Source organism: Carcharhinus amblyrhynchos, chromosome 10, assembly GCF_965287045.1.
Source record: "Carcharhinus amblyrhynchos chromosome 10, sCarAmb.v2.hapA, whole genome shotgun sequence".
NCBI classification, from domain to species: domain Eukaryota; kingdom Metazoa; phylum Chordata; class Chondrichthyes; order Carcharhiniformes; family Carcharhinidae; genus Carcharhinus; species Carcharhinus amblyrhynchos.
In genome coordinates this window covers 78,325,758-78,347,310 of record NC_137333.1, presented here as the reverse complement: position 1 = coordinate 78,347,310, position 21,553 = coordinate 78,325,758, and the positions used below count along the sequence as shown (strand labels likewise).

Below are 21,553 nucleotides of genomic sequence, written 5' to 3'. Positions count from 1 at the left end.
CACTAAGCAGCCTCGCTCATTCTGAAACGTAATTTTATATTCATATACTGGAATCAGTCCTCCGTAAGGCCAATAGAGCATATTCAGATATTGCATCTTTTCTAATCAAACAAGGTGAATGAGGTTAATCTTCAAATTTGGTACCTTTTGTTTTGTACATGCCTCCTGGGCACCAGTGCTTTAATTACTGAGCAGAGGAATAACTAAACCTTGATATCCTAATAGCAAATTGTTTTGATTTGATTTGATTTGATTTATTATTCTCATATGTATTAAAATGATGTGGAGATGCCGGTGTTGGACTGCCATAAGCACAGAAAGAAGTCTCACAACAACAGGTTAAAGTTCAACAGGTTTATTTAGTAGTACAAGCTTTTGGAGTGACTCAGCTGAAGAAGGAGAGACACTCTGAAAGCTTGTGCTACCAAATCAATTGTATTAACATACTGTGAAAAGTATTGCTTCTTGAACGCTATAGAGACAAAACATACCATTCATAGAGAAGGAAATCAGAGAGTGCAGAATGTAGTGTTACAGTCATAGCTAGGGTGCAGAGAAAGATCAACTTAATGCAAGATACGTCCATTCAAAAGTCTGACAGCAGGAGGGAAGAAGTTGTTCTTGAGTTGGTTGGTGTGTGACCTCAGACTTTTGTATCTTTTTCCCGAAGAAGATGGAAGAGAGAATGTCCGGGGTGTGTGGGATCTTTAATTATGTGGCTGCTTTGCTGAGGCAATGTTCTTTCTACTATATTGCTTTATTTTAGGTTTTCAGTATTTATTCTTTGGATGTGGATGGTGATAGTTTTCTGGATCTATTATGAGTTGAGTGCACAATGTGGAACTGGAATCAGATGTGAGCAACATTGGGTACGACTGGCACATTCTCTATTCTGAAAAGGGGCAGCATGGTGGCACTGCTGCCTCTCAGCGCCAGGGACTCAGGTTCGATTCCTGGCTTGGGTCACTGTCTGTGTGGAGTTTGCATGTTATCCCTGTGTCTACGTGGGTTTCCTCCAGGTGTTCCGGTTTCCTCACACAGTTCAAAGGTGTGCTGGTTAGGGGCACTGGCCATTATAAATTCTCCCTCAGTGTACACGAGCAGGCACTGGAGTGTGGTGACTAGATTTTCACAGTTACTTCATTGTGGTGTGGATGTAAGCCTACTTGTGACTAAGAAATAAACTTTTTTAAAAAAATAAATGAACCAGTTTTCTTGTGGTTATTAAAAAATTCCTTTTCACAATAGGACACGCTGTGAACTGAATTCTTAATATCAAAGGGTGCTAGTCACCACTCTAATATACTTATCATCTAATAACCTTTTGACTTTTTCTCAGCTGTTCAATCTTAGATGTGGCATTTCAAACATATTTATTCATGCCAGCTGAATTAACATGTGATACGTTTATGCTATTAGGCATTCATGATTTTTAAAACAAACATCTTTCCCAATATTCTATATGAACAGAATCTAAAGTATTACCATTTATCCACAGTAAAACTGCCCTGCTTACAAACATAGCTACAGATTGTAGTCACCACTAAACATGTAGAAATAACTAAACTCTCAGAGTAACTAAAAACAAGTAAAATAATTAATGTAATGAAAGGAGTTATTTCAGTATTGGCATTCTATTACTTTTAAAGAAAATAACATAACTCATGATATTTTAACAAGCAGAGCTGTGTTAGAACACCGACGGTGCAGAAGGAGATCATTTGGCCCATTCAATCTGCACCAACAATAAGAGCATAAGAACGTAAGAAATAGGAGCAGGAGCAGGCCATCTAGCCCTTCGAGCCTGCCCCGCCATTCAATAAGATCATGGCTGATCTGTAGTGGCTCAGTTCCACCCAAACCCTATCCCTGTAATCCCACACATTTACCCTGCTAACCCCCTGACACTAAGGGGCAATTTCGCATAGCCAATCAACATCTTGATCTGGGGGAGGAAACCCACACAGACACGGGGAGAACATGCAAACTCCACACAGTCACTCAAAGCCGGAATTGAACTTGGGTCCCTGGCGCTGTGAAGCAGCAGTGCTAATCACGGTGCCACCGTACCACCCTTATGTTATGCTCTTGTGAAAACATTTCCAGTTATTGTTCTACCTTCAGACTGATCAGATATAACAAGTTTTACTGGGAGTTCCAAAAACATATTTCATGTCTTCAGAATCAGTAAGAAGTCTCACAACACTGAGTTAAAGTCCAACAGGTTTATTTGGTAACAGGAGCTTTCAGTAGCACCCTGTGAGAGAACCTCTCTGGCTACGTCGAGGGCATCCTGAAACCCATCGTACAAAGAATCCCCAACTTCTGCTGTGACACTTACAGAAACTGAGCACCCATGGAGCCGCTGAACCAGAAGAACTCCTCGTCACAATGGATATCTCGGCACTCTACACCAGCACCCCCACGACGACAGCACTGCTGCAACTACCGTCAATTGCCAATCTCCAGATGCAATTTTACAACTCATCTGCTTCACCCTGGACCACAACATCTTCACATTCAACAACCAGTTCTTCGTCCAGTCATATGGAACAGCGATGGGGACCAAATTCGCACCCCAGTATGCCAACATCTTCGCGCACAGGTTCGAACCAGATTTCTTCACCACACTGGACCTTCAACCAATGCTATACACGAGATATGTTGATGATATTTTCTTCCTTTAGACTCACGGTGAACAATCATTGAAATAACTATATGATGACATCAACAAGTTCCATCCCACCATCAGACTCACCACGGACTATTCTCCGGAATGGGTTGCATTCTCCATTAAGGACGGTCACCTCAGCACTTTACTGTACCACAAGCCCACAGATAACCTCATGATGCTCCACTTCTCCAGCTTCTACCCTAAACACATGAAAAAAGCCATCCCTTATGGACAAGCCTTCCGTATACACAGGGTCTGCTTACATGAGGAGGATTGTAACAGACGCCTCCAGATGCTAAAAGATGCCCTCATAAGAATAGGATATGGTGCTCAACTCATCGATCGACAGTTCCGACGTGCCACTGTGAAAAACCGCACTGACTTCTTCAGAAGACAAACACAGGACACAGTGGACAGAGTACCCCTTCATCGCCCAGTACTTCCTCAGAGCAGAGAAGCTATGACATCTTCTCCGGAGCCTTCAACATGTCATCGATGAAGACGAACATCTTGCCAAGGCCATCTCCACATCCCCATTTCTTGCCTTCAACTATGCAATCTCAAACAGGCCATTGTAAGCAGCAAACTATCCAGCCTTCAGAAGAACAGTGACCACGACACCACAAAACCTGCCACAGCAACCTCTGCAAGACATGCCAGATCATCGACACAGATGCCATCATCTCGCATGAGAACACCGCCCACCAGGTACACAGTATGTAGTCTTGCAACTTGGCAAACGTTGCCTACCTGATACGCTGCAGGAAGGGATGCCCCGAGGCGTGATACATTGGCGAGACCATGCAGATGCTACAACAAAGGATGAATGAACACTGCACAACAATCATCTGGCAGGAGAATTCCCTGGAATTCAGTCTTTGATCTTCAAGTAAGTATTCTCCAAGGCGGTCTTCACAACACACAACGCAGCATCGCTTAGCAGAAACAGATAGCAAGTTCGGCACACATGACGACGGCCTCAACCAGGATCTTGGGTTCACGTCACACTATCTGTAACCCCCATAACTTGCCTGGGCTTGCAAAATCTCATTAACTGTCCTGACTTGAGACAATTTACATCTCTTTAACCTGACCTTAACACTCTCTCTCCATACACATGGTCAGTACCTGTAAAGACTTGATTACCTCCAATTCCAACCATTACCTTGTAATTGAGTTTGTGTCTATATATGCCCTGTTTGTGAACCCAACCCTCACTGACCTGATGAGGGAGCAGCGCTCCAAAAGCTCATGCTACCAAATAAAACTGTTGGACTTTAACCTGGTGTTGTGAGACTTCTTACTGTGTTTACCCCAGTCCAACTCCGGCATCAACACATCATTTTCAGAACCATTTCTGCCTTTCGCAAAGCATCCTTTAAATCGATCAAAGCTGGGTGTAATTTTATAGACAACATTTTAAGTCAGCTAACTTCGTCTTATTACTTTTTTGTATCTGTTTTCACTGTTTATAATTTTAAATATTAGTGGTTTTATTGGTTAGGTTTTAATTTGATAATGTGGAGTGAGTTCTTTGTAAGTGTCTCAAGACCATTTTCATTCAAAATTGATTGACGTAACAAGAATAATGTGTTTAAAAAGTAAATAGATTTACAAAGAATTATTCAATATGAATAAGGTGGATTTTATACTGCAGGTTTGCATCAGACTGAGAGTTTAGCTTCCTTTCAGCAACACTGCCTTCTGGGAGGCTGGAATTGATTTGTGCCATGACTAACCTTTCAAAGCACTTCATAATGATGGATGTCAGTGATACCGACCGATAGTCATTAAGGCACGCTGCTTGGTTTTTGTTAGATACCGGGATGATGGCCGTCCTCTTGAAGCAGATAGGGACCTCAGATTGTTGTAAAGAGGGGTTGAAGATGTATGTGAGTACCCCTGACAGTTGATTCAGGCCAGTCACTTTCTATGGATTGACTTTCAAGAAAGCTGCTCTGACATCTGCAATGGTGATCCCACATACAGGTTCTCCAGGATCTCCAGGGTGGAGGGCATGCTCTTGCTGACCTCTTGCTCAAAACGGCTGTAGAATGCATTAAGCGCATCAGAGAAGGGTGCGTTGGAGCTGGCGATTTTACATGTCTTCATCTTGCAGCCCATTATGTCTTGCAGGCCTTGCCATAATCAGCGGGGTTCGGTGTGGCCAGCCTGGGACTCTAGCTTGGTCTGGTACTGGCTTTTGGCATCTTTGATGGGTCTCCTTAGATCATATCTGGATTTCTTGTATAGGTCGGTGTCGCCTGACTTGAACACCTCAGACTTCAGCAAGCAGTGGATATCCCTGTTCATCCAAGGTTTCCAGTTGGGGAACACTCAGATTTGCTTCTTTGGCACAAGAGGGCTTATCAATTGGATAACCTGGCAGTTTAAATATTATTTAATATCCAGTCCCTGTTCATAAAGGTATGTGCTTTGCACCACATTTTATAATATTCAAATTTTACTTTCAACTCCTCAAATCTCTCAGTTTTCTCAGGCATTAGAGGAGAATAGTTTTATGAAAGCAAAATCTAATAACATTCACATTCAGCTATAGCACAAAACTGTAGCTGAATGGTTATGCCTAAGGATTGCACTGTTTAATGTTGCAGTATTATCAAATTAAATCAAAGCGTTAGAAATTTTAAAAGAATGTTATTCACAGTACCTTATCAATGTGTCATCATCCACAATCATGAGCCAGGGAACCTCAGCAACAGCAGGACTAACAAATCGTTCCAGAATCGCAAATGTTTTGCCACAGTGGCCTTACACATTAAAGAAATGGGAAAAAAAGTTTCAGTTAATCTGTTTTCCTGCTCTTAAAACAGTGCACAAAATAAATTTTAATTGTGGCTTTTATATGTGATTATATATATTATCTTGGATAAAATGTGTCCACCAGGGTGTATAACGCCATATTTTTCCAGAAACAGGTTTCTATTTGTGGATTCACTGTGTCGGGTCGCTGAACAGCCGCCATTAAACACCATCCCTAACTTTCCTTTCCAGTCACATGGCAAGATATGTCAAAGGTCATTTCTACTGCCAAAAGCAGCTGGGTTTGGGTCTAATACGAAGCAATCACTCTAAAAGCTTCAAGCAGGAAGCCAAGCTGATGATTTGTGGTTTTAACTGAGTTGGGAGGAGGGGACAGCTGGTAAAAGGTGACAAATAATTCAAGTGCCATTATAGCATCACCTGTGGAACAGAAGGAATAGGAGTGCATTCTCCACAGCCAACAAACTAATCCTCTAAAACCCCTTCTATTTCCACAATCTTCCTCTGCTCCTGAAGAATACCAACCCGCCCAAGCTTTCCCGAGACTCCAGTGACTACCCCTGAATCCCCCACCACACCCTACTCGCTACCCCTAGCTCCTTGTCTGTGGCCTTTTCTAGAGCCTGCCTCACCCAACAGACAGCCAAGCCTGTCAATCCCCAACAAACAGCCAAGCCTGTCAATCCCCAACAGACAGCCAAGCCTGTCAATCCCCAACAGACAGCCAAGCCTGTCAATCCCCAACAGACAGCCAAGCCTGTCAATCCCCAACAGACAGCCAAGCTTGTCAATCCCCAACAGATAGCCAACCTTGTCAATCCCCAACAGACAGCCAAGCCTGTCAATCCCCAACAGATAGCCAACCTTGTCAATCCCCAACAGACAGCCAAGCCTGTCAATCCCCAACAGACAGCCAAGCTTGTCAATCCCCAACAGACAGCCAAGCCTGTCAATCATCCATCAGGTAGCCAAGCCTGTCAATCATCCATCAGGTAGCCAAGCCTTATTACTTTTTTGTATCTGTTTTCACTGTTTATAATTTTAAATATTAGTCGTTTTATTGGTTAGGTTTTAATTTGATAATGTGGGATGAGTTCTTTGTAAGTGTCTCAAGGCCATTTTCATTCAAAATTGATTGACGTAACAAGAATAATGTGTTTAAAAAGTAAATAGATTTACAAAGAATTATTCAATATAAGGTGGATTTTATACTGCAGGTTTGCATCAGACTGAGAGTTTAGCTTCCTTTCAGCAACACTGCCTTCTGGGAGGCTGGAATTGATTTGTGCCATGACTAACCTTTCAAAGCACTTCATAATGATGGATGTCAGCGACACCGACCGATAGTCATTAAGGCACGCTGCTTGGTTTTTGTTAGATACCAGGATGATGGCCGTCCTCTTGAAGCAGATGGGGACCTCAGATTGTTGTAAAGAGGGGTTGAAGATGTCTGTGAATACCCCCGCCAGTTGATTCACGCCGAATCTGAGCACATCTCCAACAGACAACCAAGCCTGTCAATCACTCGATCGATAGCCAAGCCAATCAATCACTCAACAGGCAGCCAAGCCAATCAATCACTCAACAGACAGACAAGCCTGTCAATCACTCGGTCGATAGCCAAGCCAATCAATCACTCAACAGGCAGCCAATCCTGTCAATCTCCGACAGACAGCCAAGCCTGTCAACCACCCAACAGACAGTCAAACCTGTCAACCAGGCTGGCTTTCTGGTGAGGAAGCTGTAAACAACAGTCCAAAGTAGTAGAGCCGTCTTCTGTCATGTCATGTTATCACCTCCTTGTGAACTGGTTCTAGTTCATTATAACTAAGACAGGTTGTTACACTGACATATGTAGAATATGGAAACTGTAGAAAGAAGAACCATACCTTGTGGTTGAGACATGCATTAGGTATCCAGCTATGATGCCATCTATATGTATAAAATGCTTAAGCTTGTCTAAAGACCAGTTCACCATGCTCACAGACATTGCAGAATTGATGGGAAAGAGGTTGTTTTCTCAAAACCGCTGAACATGAGATGTCTTTGGGACATAATATTTTTCTTGGAACAAGACTAGACAAAAATATCAAGCAAGGGCAAAGGATTATTAAAAAAAGCTCCTGAACAGACCTTGAGAGTCTGAAAAAGCAGATGTGTGTCAGTCAGTGGAGACTTGGCAAGCACAATTAATCATTAGTTAACTGATGAACAACTCAGATTTCATCTTTAGAAGACAGCTCGCTCATTCAGCCTGAACCACTTTCAGCCGAAAAACATCAGGAGGCGAGGATCTGCCCCCAACATAGCAGATACTGATGAAACTTTAAATGTATAAAAGAGAAGAACATTTGGATTTAGTCCACAGACCGAGAGAGAGAGAGAAAGAGGGTAATCTGGCCAATTACTGAAGACAACAATCAGTGTGGAACTGACGGTTGCCAGATGATTTGTAAATATCAGCTCCTTGTAATTCCCTATTTCTGGGCGTTCTATCACATGACCAACATTGTGCTGGATGTATTGCATTGCAAAGTGTAGGGAAGATTTTCAATGGTTAACAGAAAATTTTCAGCGTGATCTCATTATTTCAGTAATTCTCAGACACTAAACCCTGTTAGGATTAAGAAAAGTATCACGAACAATTGCCTGTAGAATTTGAATGTTGCTGAAAAGATACGCATGTTTTCAAAGCTTCTCATTTTGTGATCTTCAGGAAAAATGTAAGAAGGCCAAAGTCCCAAAGGGCACAAAAAAACTGCACTATAGGAGAAAAGGGGTGCTAATTGGCTGGCAAGTCAACTCTGTTTGGCCAAGGGGTTGCCATGGAGAAAGCAATGGGGAACTAACTCAGAGCAAAGGGTGGGGGTAGGGGGGGCTAATAGTTCCTGTCTTTTCCCATTGGCCCATCTCATAGCGAGCTCTGCTGTGTACAGTTACAGCTCTATCATCTACCCAACAATGTGAAATACTGCCCACTTATGACCTGTCCACAAAAAACAGGATAAATCCAATCCAGCCAATTACTATCCCATCAGTCTATGAGTAACCTGATCAGCCATATTCCATTTGAATTCTGACAGGGCCATTTGACTCCAGATGCTGTTACAGCTTTGGTCCATATACAGACAATGAAGCTGAATTCCTGAATTAAAGCAACATTGAGGCATTCCAGACGAGCCCTCATTTGCGGTGGCACAGTGGTTAGCACTGTCGCCTTACAGTGTCAGAGACCCGGGTTTGATTCCTGGCTTGGGTCACTGCCTGTGTGGAGTCTGCATGTTCTCCCTGTGTCTGTGTGAGTTTCCTCCAATTTCCTCCCACAGTCCAAAGATCATAGAATCACTATAGGATCCTGCAGTGCAGGAGGAGACCATTTGGCCCATCAAATCTGCACTGACAATAATCCCACTTAGCCCCTATCCCTGTAATCCCACATATTTTGCCTGCTAATCCCCCCAATTTATACATCTTGGGACACTAAGGGACAATTTGGCATGGCCAATCAACTTAACCCGCATATGGGTTAGGTGGATTGTCCATGCTTAATTGTCCCTTAGTGTCAGAGAGACTAGCTAAGATAAATGGTGTTATGGGAATAGGGCCTGGGTGGGATTGTGGTCAGTGCAGACTCAATGGGCTGAATGGCCTCCTTCTGCACTGTAGGAATCTATGAATCTCTGATTCATTTAACCTGGTGTGGATTTGATGAACCCCAAACAGTGATATCAATGGGAATCATTGGTAAAAGTCTTCACTGGCTGGAGTTAATGGGGCAGGGGGAGGTGTCAACACCAGGAGTTTGAAGTGGTTTAATTTGAACACTTCCAAGGTAAGTCTTCTCCTAAAACCAACCAAAGTCTCCGGTTTAAATCAGAGTATCAGATTGTTCCCGGTGAACAGCTACTGCCCCTTGGAAATTGTTCCAGGGAAATTCTCACGCAGTCCATGCATGGAGACCTCTAGAGGGTCGCCAGTGCGATTTCTGGGATAGATATCTTTGAGGTATGAATAGATGTTCAGCCCTATAGGTTGCATTGCAGCAATTCACCAAAGCTTCTTTGACAGCAGCTCCTCAACACCCAACCTCTTCTGTCTAAAATGGACTTGGGTAGCAAACACATAGGAACACTAACACCTTCATGTCACACATGGCCCTGACTTGGAATTATATTAAGTAAAAAGTCTGACAACACCAGGTTTTAGTCCAAACGATTTATTTGATAATAGACTCACAAGCTTTCGAGGCTTCCCTCTTCGTCAGGTGAATGGAGAGTTCTGGCCTCAGACAGAGCATATAAAGCACAGACAGTTTAGAGATTACTGATTAGAATGCGAATCCTTACACCTAACCTGCTGTTCAAGACCTGAAGTGGCTGACAATGTGAGTGGAAGGAGCACTGATCACAGTTTACAGAGATGTGTATTGTCTCCAGACGGTACAGTAAGTGAGGTTTTGCAAACCCAGGCAAGTCACGGGGGTTACAGATAGTGCGACATGAACCCAAGATCCCTGTTGAGACTGTCCTCATGTGTGCGGAACTTGGCCACTCCTTCATCCTCCCTGGGTCAAAATCCTGGCACTCCCACCCTAACAGCAGCAGAACAATGGTGTACCACCACCGCATGGATTGCAGAGGGTCACCACCTTCTCAAGAGCAATTAAGAATGGGCAATAAATGCTGGCTCGGCCAGTGACACTCACATCGATGAATGAATGAAGTATGAATCAAAAGTACGCAAGGTATCAAGCCAGGAGGCTGCATGAAGAGTCAGTGTAGACTGCACACAAGAATCAATGGTTGTGAGAAATCAGTCAGATTATTTATTCCGCAGGTGGAGGTCCACCTCGTTGTCAAACGAGGGGCATGCACACGGTGGGTCGTGCGTGGGCTGCTCTTGGAGGTTCCGGGAGTGGCCTAGTACTTCGTGTCGGTGTGTGTGCTTGATTCTGGACCGGTAGATGGGCGCCGCAACAGCTTGGTGACTAGCACTGCTAGCTGTGCAGATACATGGATTTGGGCCTGTGTCTGTGGGAGTTTGTGCATTCTCTCTGTGGTTGCGTGGGTTTCCTCCGGGCGCTCCGGTTTCCTCCCACACCCCAAAGATGTGCTCTTAGGCTGATTGGTTTACCAAATTGACACTATTCTCCCCTGAATCTGGCTACGTTAGGGGTCATGATGTGGGTATGCCAGCGTTGGACTGGCGTAAACACAGTAAAAAGTCTGACAACACCAGGTTTCAGTCCAACCTATTTATTTGATAATATACTCACAAGCTTTCGGGGTTAGCCCCTTCATCAGGTGAATGGAGCGTTCTGGCCTCAGACAGAGCATATAAAGCGCAGACAGTTTAGAAATGTCATCAGCTGACAGTGTTAAACACCCATCAGCATACCCTGACACCATGACAAACCATCACTCTTCCTTTTCCTGCTCACAATAATAAACACATTTAATGTACTCTGGTCATTTGTGTCCAGTTTCAACTTAGCAAATCTGAAGGTGAAATTCATGCCTGAAATTTCATTGAAGGGTTTTAACTGTGTTTAAAGTATATTACTAATTGTTATTATGATTAACAGACCTCCACATCAAAGAAATGTAAGAGGAGTCAGGCTAGTTTTTAATGGCATGTTAAATTTGCTGAAACTAGACTCTTCAGCTGATTAATTAATCGGATAAGGCGAGGCTAAATTATGACATGACATGATGCAGTTCGTCAGGCTCGAAAGTAGTCCAGTGAAATAGTGTTATCACACAGCTGCAGCTGGAGCCATGTCAAAACAACATGCATTTCCTCGCTACTCTGACACAAAACTGACTGATGTTCGCAACACTGGGGTATTTGTGTATGAAAATATCATTTTGGTTTTACAATTTGGCATGGGCTTCATTCTTCTAACATTTTGCTTGCAATGACTGAATTAATCTCGACATCGTTTCACATTCCATTTAGTATTCTTGAGGTAAATTAACATTGCAAAATCAAAGCACAGTTCTCATCAACATTTGTCTCTGCTGGATGTGGAAAGTGTGGGAGGCTCTGTGCAATTTGTCTCGCTGGGGCTGATACTTTAAAGCAATGACCAGAACTTTCCGGCTGTTCACATCAACGGGAACTTCCGGTTCCACCGACACCACACCCCTCCATCTTGGATTTCCCGGTGACAAGGGAATGTACTCAATGGAAATCCGCTCACAATGGTGACCAGATGATCCCGCTAAATGGCTAAAGGTGGGCCTGCCTCCACCGCTGTAAAACATGCGCAGCAGGTTGCACGGAAAATCCCACACTATGGCCGGGATTTGCCAGTCTCGCTGTGGTGGGACCTGGCTCAGCGATGCAGCTAGCCAGTCAAAAGACCAGAAGATCCCAGTGGTGGGCAGGGCAGGAAAATCTTTGTGATGTTGGTGTCCTTAACCATTACATGCCCCGAAACATGCCAAAAAAGGTAGTGCATGTGCATTCAAGTATAAGCGAATTTTTACTGGCAAGGCTTAATTACTACTAAACAACCTCCTTGGAACTGAAAATTAACCTTTACAAAAATGCAGTCTATTTCTTCAGGTTTTAATTATTGTTGGGTTTTATTTCAAATTGAAACTTTTTTACCTGACTTTTATCTGTCTTTAATTTCAATTTACATTCCATCTCTTCAAATCACTGTCCATGGTTTTGCGCCCGCATTCGCAAATAGTGTGAGGTCAAAGGACACGATTCTAATCATTCTGCACCAACTGGCATTTCCATATCATTAGTGGGCTACCCCACTCTATCCCACATTGTGATCTCCACTCTCGCCAGTGACGTTTACAACAGGTTTTTAACAACTGGAACCGGGCAAAGGGAACACAACGGGGCACACAGGGAGAGGGGGTCATGCCCCGGCAGTATGCTGGCAATGCCCACTTTCCATAACTAATTTGACATTGAATTAATCATACAGAATAGTACAGTGGTGATGTTACTGGACTATGCACCAAATCCAGCAACATTCTAGAAGCTTGACACCATCCAGGACAAAGCAGCCCGTTTGATTGGCATTACATCCACAAACATCCATTTCCTCCATCACCAACACTTAGTAGCATTGTAGTGTGTACTATCTATAAGACGCACTGCAGAAGTTCAAAGTAAAGTTTCATTTATTAGTCACAAGTAAGGCTTACATAAACACTGCAAAGTTGTTACTGTGAAATTCCCTAATCGCCAAACTCCGGCACCTATTTGGGTCAATGTACCTAACTAGCACGTCTTTCAGACTGTGGGAGGAAACTGGAGCACTCTGACAAAGACATAGGGAGAACGTGCAAACTCCACACAGTGACCCAAGCCAGGAATGGAACCTGAGTCCCTGGTGCAGCAGTGCTAACCACTGTGTCACCACGCAATGTCAAATCAGCTGTAGAAAGTGGGCATCGCTAGGGTACTGCCCAGGCATGAGCCCTTCTCCCCTGGGGTTGTACTTACTGTCTGCCCCTGCCGAGTTCCCTTCGCCTGGTTCCAGTTGTTAAAAACCTGTTGTAAACCAAGGATCCTTAGACAGCATCTTCCAAACCCACAACCACTTCCATCTAGAAGGACAATAGCAACAGAAATACAGGAACAACTCCACCTACAAGTTACCCCCCAAACCACTCATCATCCTGACTTGGAAATATAACAGCGTTCCTTCGCAGTCACTGGGTCAAAATCCTGGAATTCTCTTTCTAACGGCATTGTGGGTCAACCCACAACATGTGGACTCCAGCGATTCAAGAAGGCAGCTCATCACCCCCTTTTCAAGGGCAAAAATAAGGACAGGCAATAAATGTTGGCCAGCCAGTGACACACATGTCTCATGAATGAATATAAAAAAGTATTCCAGAGGCCTGGACTAAATCTGGAGATAGAAGTTCAAATTTCATCATGGCAGTTGGGGAATTTTAATTCAATTAATATTTCTTCAAAAACATTGTTACAATATGTGAGTATTGGTAATGGTGAACATGTTGAACAGATTGACATAAAAACCCAACTGATCTTTTAAAATGTTCTTGGGGGAAAGAAACCTTTTGCCCTATCACACCTGGCCTACATGTGACTCCAGACCCATCACCTCCTTTGAAACAGCCGAGCCAGGCATGCAGTTTAGGGTGCTAGTTTTTTTAATGATGCCACCCCTCGAATCAACTAAAAAAAACAATTCCACGTTACACTGCCTGGTTTAAACTCTGCGGGGAAAGGGGACAACAATCGAGCTTGGTCACAGTTGTTTTTTGGTTTCCAGCTTATGATTCACGAACTGTGGGTGGAACTATATTGATAAAGGAGTTGGTGCGCATACACCTAATGTCTGCCAGACACAGCACAATGTCACCGGCGCTATCATTACTAAGCACCATCCTCCAGTCTGCACCTTGTCTTAACCTGATGGCTAAACATGTGCCCAACCCCATGAAGGACTCCACTTAATAAAGGGATCATCAACCAATTGTAGGTTAATTGCTGGAGGGCTCATTATGGTTGCTGCTGTAATTCTATGCATTTTGCAAGCTTTTCCCTGCTTGCTAAAATATGATGGAGAAGATGCTTTATGTAACTTAGAGGCCTGGACACAAATTGCCACAAGACAGATGGAGGATAATGTGGGAAAATGTGAAGTTGTTCACTTTGGCTGGAAGAATTAAAAAGAGCATTAAATAAATGGAGACGACTGCAGAATTCTGAGACCCAGTGGGCATGAGTCAAAAAAGATAGTATCTATGTACTCAAGTAATTAAGTGCAGGAAGACTAATGGAAAGCAGCAGAAGTGGCTCACATGAGCTGCCAGAGGAATTTTCCGATACTCAATGGCAATTTGTGTTGCTCGCCATCTGTGCCGCTAAGAAATCAGCTGTGAGGGGGTCACTTTCGGCAGGACCTGAAGATCCCACTGGTGCATAGGGAATAGGTCATACCCAGGAATGGTGATGGTGCTGTCTGGGGCGTTAGCTGTAACCCATGTTTGAGTGAGTAAGACTATGTCAGCTTCTTGTTTGACTAGTCTGTGAGACAGCTCTCCCAATTTTGGCACAAGCCCCCAGGTGTTAGTAACGAGACCTCTACCAGGTCGACAGGGCTGGGTTTTGCTGATGTTGTTTCCAGTACCTAGGTCAATCCCAGTTAGTCCATCTGGTTTCATTCCTTCGAGTCTTTTTAATGGGTTGATATAACTGAGTAGCTTCACAGACCATTTCAGAGAGCATTTAAGAGTCATCTACATTGCCGTGGATCTGGACTCTCGTGTAGTTCAGACCAGCTAAGGATGGCAGATTTCCTTCTGTAAAGGACATCAATCATTTTGGTAAAACTCACAGGTTATCACCATTCATGCCGGCGGGATTTTCCCATTCCGCTGCAGTGAATGGAGATTTGGCTGGCCGCAAAATTCTCCGACCTCACTGCAGCGGGAGTGCAGTGTGAGTGGCAGATAAGATCGCACCCCCAATCTTTATTGGAAAGTGGTTTTCAGCAGAATGTGAGAGAGAGAGGGGGAGAGAGGAGGAGAGAGAGAGAGAGAGAGAGGAAGTGGGAGAATGAGAGGGAAAGGCAGAGAGAGGGAAAAAGAGGGAGAGAGAGAACATTTAGCAGGCAGCCGTGAAATGTGCAGCTTCAGCAGTTTAGGTGGACTGGAAGCTTAGTAGTTAAGCTGGACTGGAAGCTGTAAATTGGAAAATGATCCACTAGGCTGAAGTGTTAAAGTTGCAAAGGGATTTGTATGTGCATTAGAGTTGTTAGCTCAGTTAAAAACTTGAAAGACATTGTGATTCGAGCGACCAAGTTTAAGGAAATAAAAGACACTGGAAGTCCCAGGATCTTCGGTCAAGACAAACCAACATGTGCTGATCTTGTATACTGTGCCATGCCTCGACTGATGAAAAGCTAAGTCCCAATATTTATTATCCCATACCTTGTTATATGCATGCTAAATTAGTAGTTATTCTTTTTGCCAATATGGTCGTTCCTCATAAGAATTTTCTTACTCTGGGATTTAATATCAAGTCCACATTCCTACAATAATATCAATAAGACACAGAGAGGGATGAAGAAGATAGCTTTGTCTCAATGTTTCGCCAGGCTGAAGTTTGTGATTGCTTTACAGCACTTCTGTACATTTTGACTTATGCAAATGTGCTCCACATCAAATATCACCAAAAGGTGCCAACGGCAAGGTCTGCATAAATATCGGCAAATTTTAGGCTTTTATGTTTGGAACAAAGCGTTCTACTTCACTTGTGAACAGATCAATGAAAATTCCCATTTTGTTGTAAAAAGGGTTTTCTGTTAGAACAGTTACTGAAAGCAATGCATTAATATACGTCTGCAAATTGGATTTTGAAAAATTGCCTGTAGTTCCCAATAATGGCCTGAGTAATGATAATGACCTACCTTGCAAAGTTTGAAAATAATGCGAGGGATTTTGTATATATAATTAAGCCCTTCCATTTGTGCTGTCAATCAATGTGAATCAAAGAACAAAGAACAATATAACACAGGAACAGGCCCTTTGGCCCTCCAAGCCTGCACCGATTATGTCTTCCTAACTAGACCATCCGTTTGTATCCCTCTATTTCCAGTCTGTTCATGTGGCTATCTAGATAAGTCTTAAATGATCCTAGCGTGTCTGCCTCAACCACCTTGCTTGGTAGTGCATTCAAGCCCCCCACCACCCTCTGTGTAAAATACGTCCCCCGCATGTTTGTATTGAACTTTGCCCCCCTTACCTTGAATTTGTGACTCCTTGTGTTTATCATTTCCCCATAACCCCGATCCTCTTATGAAAAATATCAGCCATGATTGAATGGTAGAGTGGCCTAATTCTGCTCCTTCGTCTCATGATTTTATGATCTTAATCTGCGCTGTCTGTAGTTGTCTCATTATTTATCGATTTAGGTATGACAAATGGAATCCAACCTGCAGAAGAGGGATGTGATACATTTGGAATGGTTAAACAAGACAAAGGGGATACAAAGAGGCAGTGGCACAGTGGTTAGCATTGCTGCCTCACAGCGCCAGGGACCCAGGTTCCATTTCCCGACTTGGGTCATTGTCTGTGTGGAGTTCTGGAGTTTGCACATTCTCCCCATGTCTGTGTGGGTTTCCTCTGGGTGCTCCCTTCATTTATTTGCCAAGGTACAGAATATAAAACCATAAAACATTGGAGCAAAATAAGGCCATTTGGCCCATCGAATCTGCTCCGCCATTCAATCATAGCTGATAATTCTCTCATCCCCAATCTCCTGCCTTTTCCCCATAACCCCTGGCTGCCTTATTCACCAAGAACCTACCTATCTCTGTCTTAAAGACACTCATTGATCTGGCCTCCACAATGCGGCAAAGAGTTCCACAGATTCACTATTCTCTGGCTGAAGAAACTCCTCTTCATCTCTGTTTTAAAGGATCATCCCTTTAGACTGAGTTTGTGACCTCTGGTTCTAGTCTTTCCTACTAGTGGAAACATCCTCACCATGTCCACTCTATTAAGGCCTCGCAGTATCCTGTAAGTTTCAGTAATATCCCCCCTCATCCTTCTAAACTCCAACAAGTACAGACCCAGAGTCCTCAACCATTCCTCATACACAAGCTCTTCATTCCAGGGATCATTCTTGTGAACCTCCTCTGGACCCTTTCCAAGGCCAGCACATCCTTCCTTAGGTACGGGGCCCAAAGCTGCTCATAATACTCCAAATGGGGCCTAACCAGAGCCTTATACAGCCTCATACGTACATCCCTGCTAATTCTAACCCACTTGATATGAATGCTAACATTGCATTTCCCTTCCTAACTGCCAACTGAACCTGCACATTAACCTTAAGAGAATCTTGAACAATGATTCCCAAGTCCCTTTGTGGTTCTGATTTCTTAAGCATTTTCCCATTTAGAAAATAGTCTATGTCTCCATTCCTCCTTTCAAAGTACATAACTTCACACTTTTCCACATTGTATTCCATCTACTACTTCTTTGCCCCTCTCCTAGCCTGTCCAAGACCTTCTGCAGCCCCCCTGCTTCCTCAATACTACCTGTCCCTCTACATATCTTTGTATCATCTGCAAACTTGGCAACAGTGCCTTCAGTTCCTTCCTCTGAATCACTAATATATATTGTGAAAGGTTATGGTCTCAGCACTGATCCCTGAGGCACACCACTAATCACCAGCTGCCATCTTGAAAAAGACCGCTTTATTCCCACTCTCTGCCTTCTGCCAGTCAGTAATCCCCTATCCATGCCAGGATCTTACCCTTAACATTATGGGCGTTTAACTTATTTAACATTCCCCTATGCGTCAACTTGTCAAAGACCTTCTGGAAATCTAAGTAAATCACGTCCACTGGTTCTCCTTTATCTGACTTCCTTATTACCTCCTCAAACAACTCCAGTAGATTTGTCAGGCATGGCCTCCCCTTGACAAAGCCGTGCTGACTCAGTCCTGCTTTATCGTGCACTTCCAAGTATCATGTGATCTCATTTTTAATAAAGGACTCTAAAATCTTGCCAATGACTGAAGTCAGGCTAATGGCCTATAATTTCCCATCTGCTACCTCCCTCCCTTCTTAAACAGCGGTGTTACATTAGCTACTTTCCAGTTCTCTGGTACCCTCCCTGCCATGATGTGGAGATGCCGGCGTTGAACTGGGGTAAACACAGTAAGAAGTCTGACAACACCAGGTTTAAGTCCAACCAATTTATTTGATTTATTTGATATATTTTATCATCGAATAAATTGGTTGGACTTAAACCTGGTGCTGTCAGACTTCTTACTGTGACCCTCCCTGCCTCCAGTGATTCCTGAAAGATCACCACCAATGCCTCCATAATTTCTTCATCTGTCTCTTTTAGAACCCTGGGGTGTAGTCCATTCAGTCCAGCTTATTTATCCACCTTCAGACCTTTCAGTTTCCCCAGAACCTTCTCTGTAGTAATGGCCACTAAACTCACCTGTGCCCCCTGACTCTCCTGGAGCTCTGGCATCCCACTGGTGTTTTCCACTGTGAAGACTGATGCAAAGTAACTATTCAGTTCCTCTGCCATTGCTTTGTTTCCTATTATTATTTCTCCAGCCTCATTTTGCAGTGGTCCAATGGCTATTTTTGCCTCTCTCTTACCTTTTATATATTGAAAAAAGCTCTTCCTGCATTCTTTTATATTACTAACTAGTTTACACTCATATTTCATCTTCTGCTCGTTTTTAAAGGCTTCCTAATCCTCTGGCTTCCCACTAATCCTTGTCACTTTGTATGTTTTTTTTGATTTTATGATGACTTCCCTCATCAGCCATGGATGTCTCATCGTCCCCTTGGCATTTTTCCTCCTCCTTGGGGTGAATTTCTGTTGTGTCTTCCAAATAACTCTCAAAACTCCTGCCATTGCTGTTCCACTGTCTTCCCTGCTAGGCTCCCTTTCCAATCAACTCTGGCAGTTCCTCCTTCATGTCTTTGTAGTTACCTTTATTTAATTGTAGTTTAACTGTGATTCCAGCTTATCCCTCTCAAACTGCAAGATAAATTCTTTCATATTGTGGTCACTGCTCCCTAAGGGTTCCTTTTCCTTAAGTTCCCTGATCAAGTCTGCCTCATTCCACTTCACCAAATCCAGAATTGCCTGATATAAGAGCAGAGAGATTTTGCTGGAACTATATAAAACACTATTTAGGCCACAATTTGAGTTCTGTTTGCAGTTCTGGTCATCTTACTGCAGAAAGAATGTAATTGCATGAGAAAAGTTACAGAGGGGACTTACAAGGAATGTTGCCAGGACTAGAAAACTGCAGCTCTGAGAGGTGGGATTAAGCTGCCCTCACACTCTATGACCATTAACAAATTGAAAAGGGCCAAAAGATGAAAACCTTCACTGTATACCACAGCAGTCACCATTTCCCTGGTCCTGCACTCAACCCTGGAACACCTAGATAAAAAGGACACCTATGTCAGACTCCTATTTATTGACTACAGCTCAGACTTCAACACTATTATTCTCCACACACCATGGCCTGGGCCTTGTCACCTATTTCTGCAACTGGATCCTGAACTTCCTAACTCACACACCACAATCAGTAAGGATAGGCAACAACACCTCCTCCCCAATCATCCTCAACACCAGTGGCCCAGAAGGCTGTGTTCTCAGCCCCCTACTATACACCTTATACACCTATATTTGTGTGGCCAAATTCCCCTCCAACTCGATTTTCAAGTTTGCTGACGACACCACTGTAGTGGGTCGGATCTCAAACAAAGACGAGACAGAGTACAGGAATAAGATAGAGAATCTGGTGCGGCAACAATAATCTCTCCCTCAACGTCAACAAAACGAAGGAGATTTATCGACTTCAGGAAGCGTAAAGAACAACCTGTCCTGTCTATATCAGTGGGGACGAAGCAGAAAGGGTTGAGAGCTTCAGGTTTTTAGAAGCCCAGATCACCAACAACCTATCCTGGTCCCCCCGTGCTGACACTATGGTTAGGAAAGCCGACCAATGCATTTACTTTCTTAGAAGACTAAGGAAATTTGGCATGTCAGCTACAACTCTCACCAACTTTTACAGATGCACCATAGAAAGCATTCTTTCTGGTTGTATCACAGCTTGGTATGGCTCCTACTCTTCCTAAGACCACAAGTAACTACAAAAGGTCGTGAATGTAGCCCAATTCATCATGCAAACTGGTCTCCCATCCATTGACTCTGTCTACACTTCCCGCTGCCTCGGCAAAGCAGCCAGTATAACTAAGGATTCCATGCATTCCAGACATTCTCTCTTCCACCTTCCTCCTTCAGGGAAAAAGATACAAAAGTCTGAGATCACATACCAACCTACTCAAGAACAGCTTCTTCCCTGCTGCTGTCAGACTTTTGAATGGACTTAACTTGCATTAAGTTGATCTTTCTCTACATCCTAACTACCACTGTGACACTATATTCTGCACTCTTTCATCTCCTTCTCTATGAACAGTATGCTTTGTCTATACAGCATGCAAGAAACAATACTTTTCACTGTCTGTTAATACATGGGACAATAATAAATAATATCAAAAAGAAGTATTTTAAAAATACTGATTGTGGAACTTCAAAAGGAAAGTTGTGTACTATGTTAAGATCTAGACCCTAAGTTTTACATTTGATTTTGGAACAGATGAGCATAAGGTGTTTCACTCTAGGTATGATTCAAGTGACCCACTAGGAAACCTTTAACAAACAAAGTTTATTTACAACACATTTAAAATATAATAAATAGAATTAGCATAACTTTTACCAATTAGAAGGTTCAAACATGACATGTATAAACCTGAACAGCTAGCTATCTATGTTGTTCCAAGTCAAACACCATCCCACAGACATACACTCTTCTCTAGACTTGACCCAAAAAGCAAGTATGCTCATGTGATGCTGGATTTTCACTTTTTTAACATCTGCTGTGAATTGTTCCTTCAAATATTGGAACAAATTTCTGAGGTTTCCCAGTCCTGGACCCTTCAGCATGTCTCTGGAGAGAGAAGAGACACTGCTTTCTTCCACCAGCTTCCAGCAGCAACTGAGAAATGAAACAAAAACTCCAACTTCAGAGAGAGGGTAAAGCACTGCTGCTTCTCCCACTTCAGGCTACTATTGAAAAGTGAAACTAAAAACTGGACTTTTCTATGAAAAAACTGTCTCCAAGCATTTCAGCTGACCTGTCAAGCATCCCCAATTCAAGCACCACTCAGCAATTCCCATAGGGCCATAAAACCACAGGACACTGCATTAGTCCACATTAAAAATAAACATGAGGTCATCGATATTGCCTCAGCAGCAATAAAGGACTCTAGTTACAGACAACATGGTGCCGACAAAACCCTGCAAAAGAACATGATTAAAATACATCCCTTAAAGTCACTGTATTGTCACAATTAGCAACATAATTATCTGTTCAGCAACTCACCTCTTTCAGTGTTGGGTATTCCTAAGTACTGGGTTGGAATGGAACTATCTGCATAATCACTATAGTATTCAATTAGAGTTGCTTGTTTTTCCCAAGTTTTTTTGACAATGGGTACTGAAAGATAATGGAATAGAATGCTTAGAATGCTGTAATGGGAAG

General features: G+C 43.1%; 1 protein-coding gene across 1 annotated transcript in view; it reads right to left on the bottom strand.

Moving 5' to 3' along the window:
* b3glcta (beta 3-glucosyltransferase a) overlaps positions 1-21,553 on the bottom strand; it is a 144,973-nt gene that overhangs the window by 18,691 nt on the left and 104,729 nt on the right. Inside the window, exons 11-12 of the mRNA XM_080197936.1 lie at positions 21,395-21,508; positions 5,346-5,445 (exon numbers count right to left, since the gene is read on the bottom strand). Of these exons, the coding sequence (XP_080054062.1) occupies positions 5,346-5,445; positions 21,395-21,508 (214 nt within the window). The remainder of the gene's footprint in view (positions 1-5,345; positions 5,446-21,394; positions 21,509-21,553) is intronic.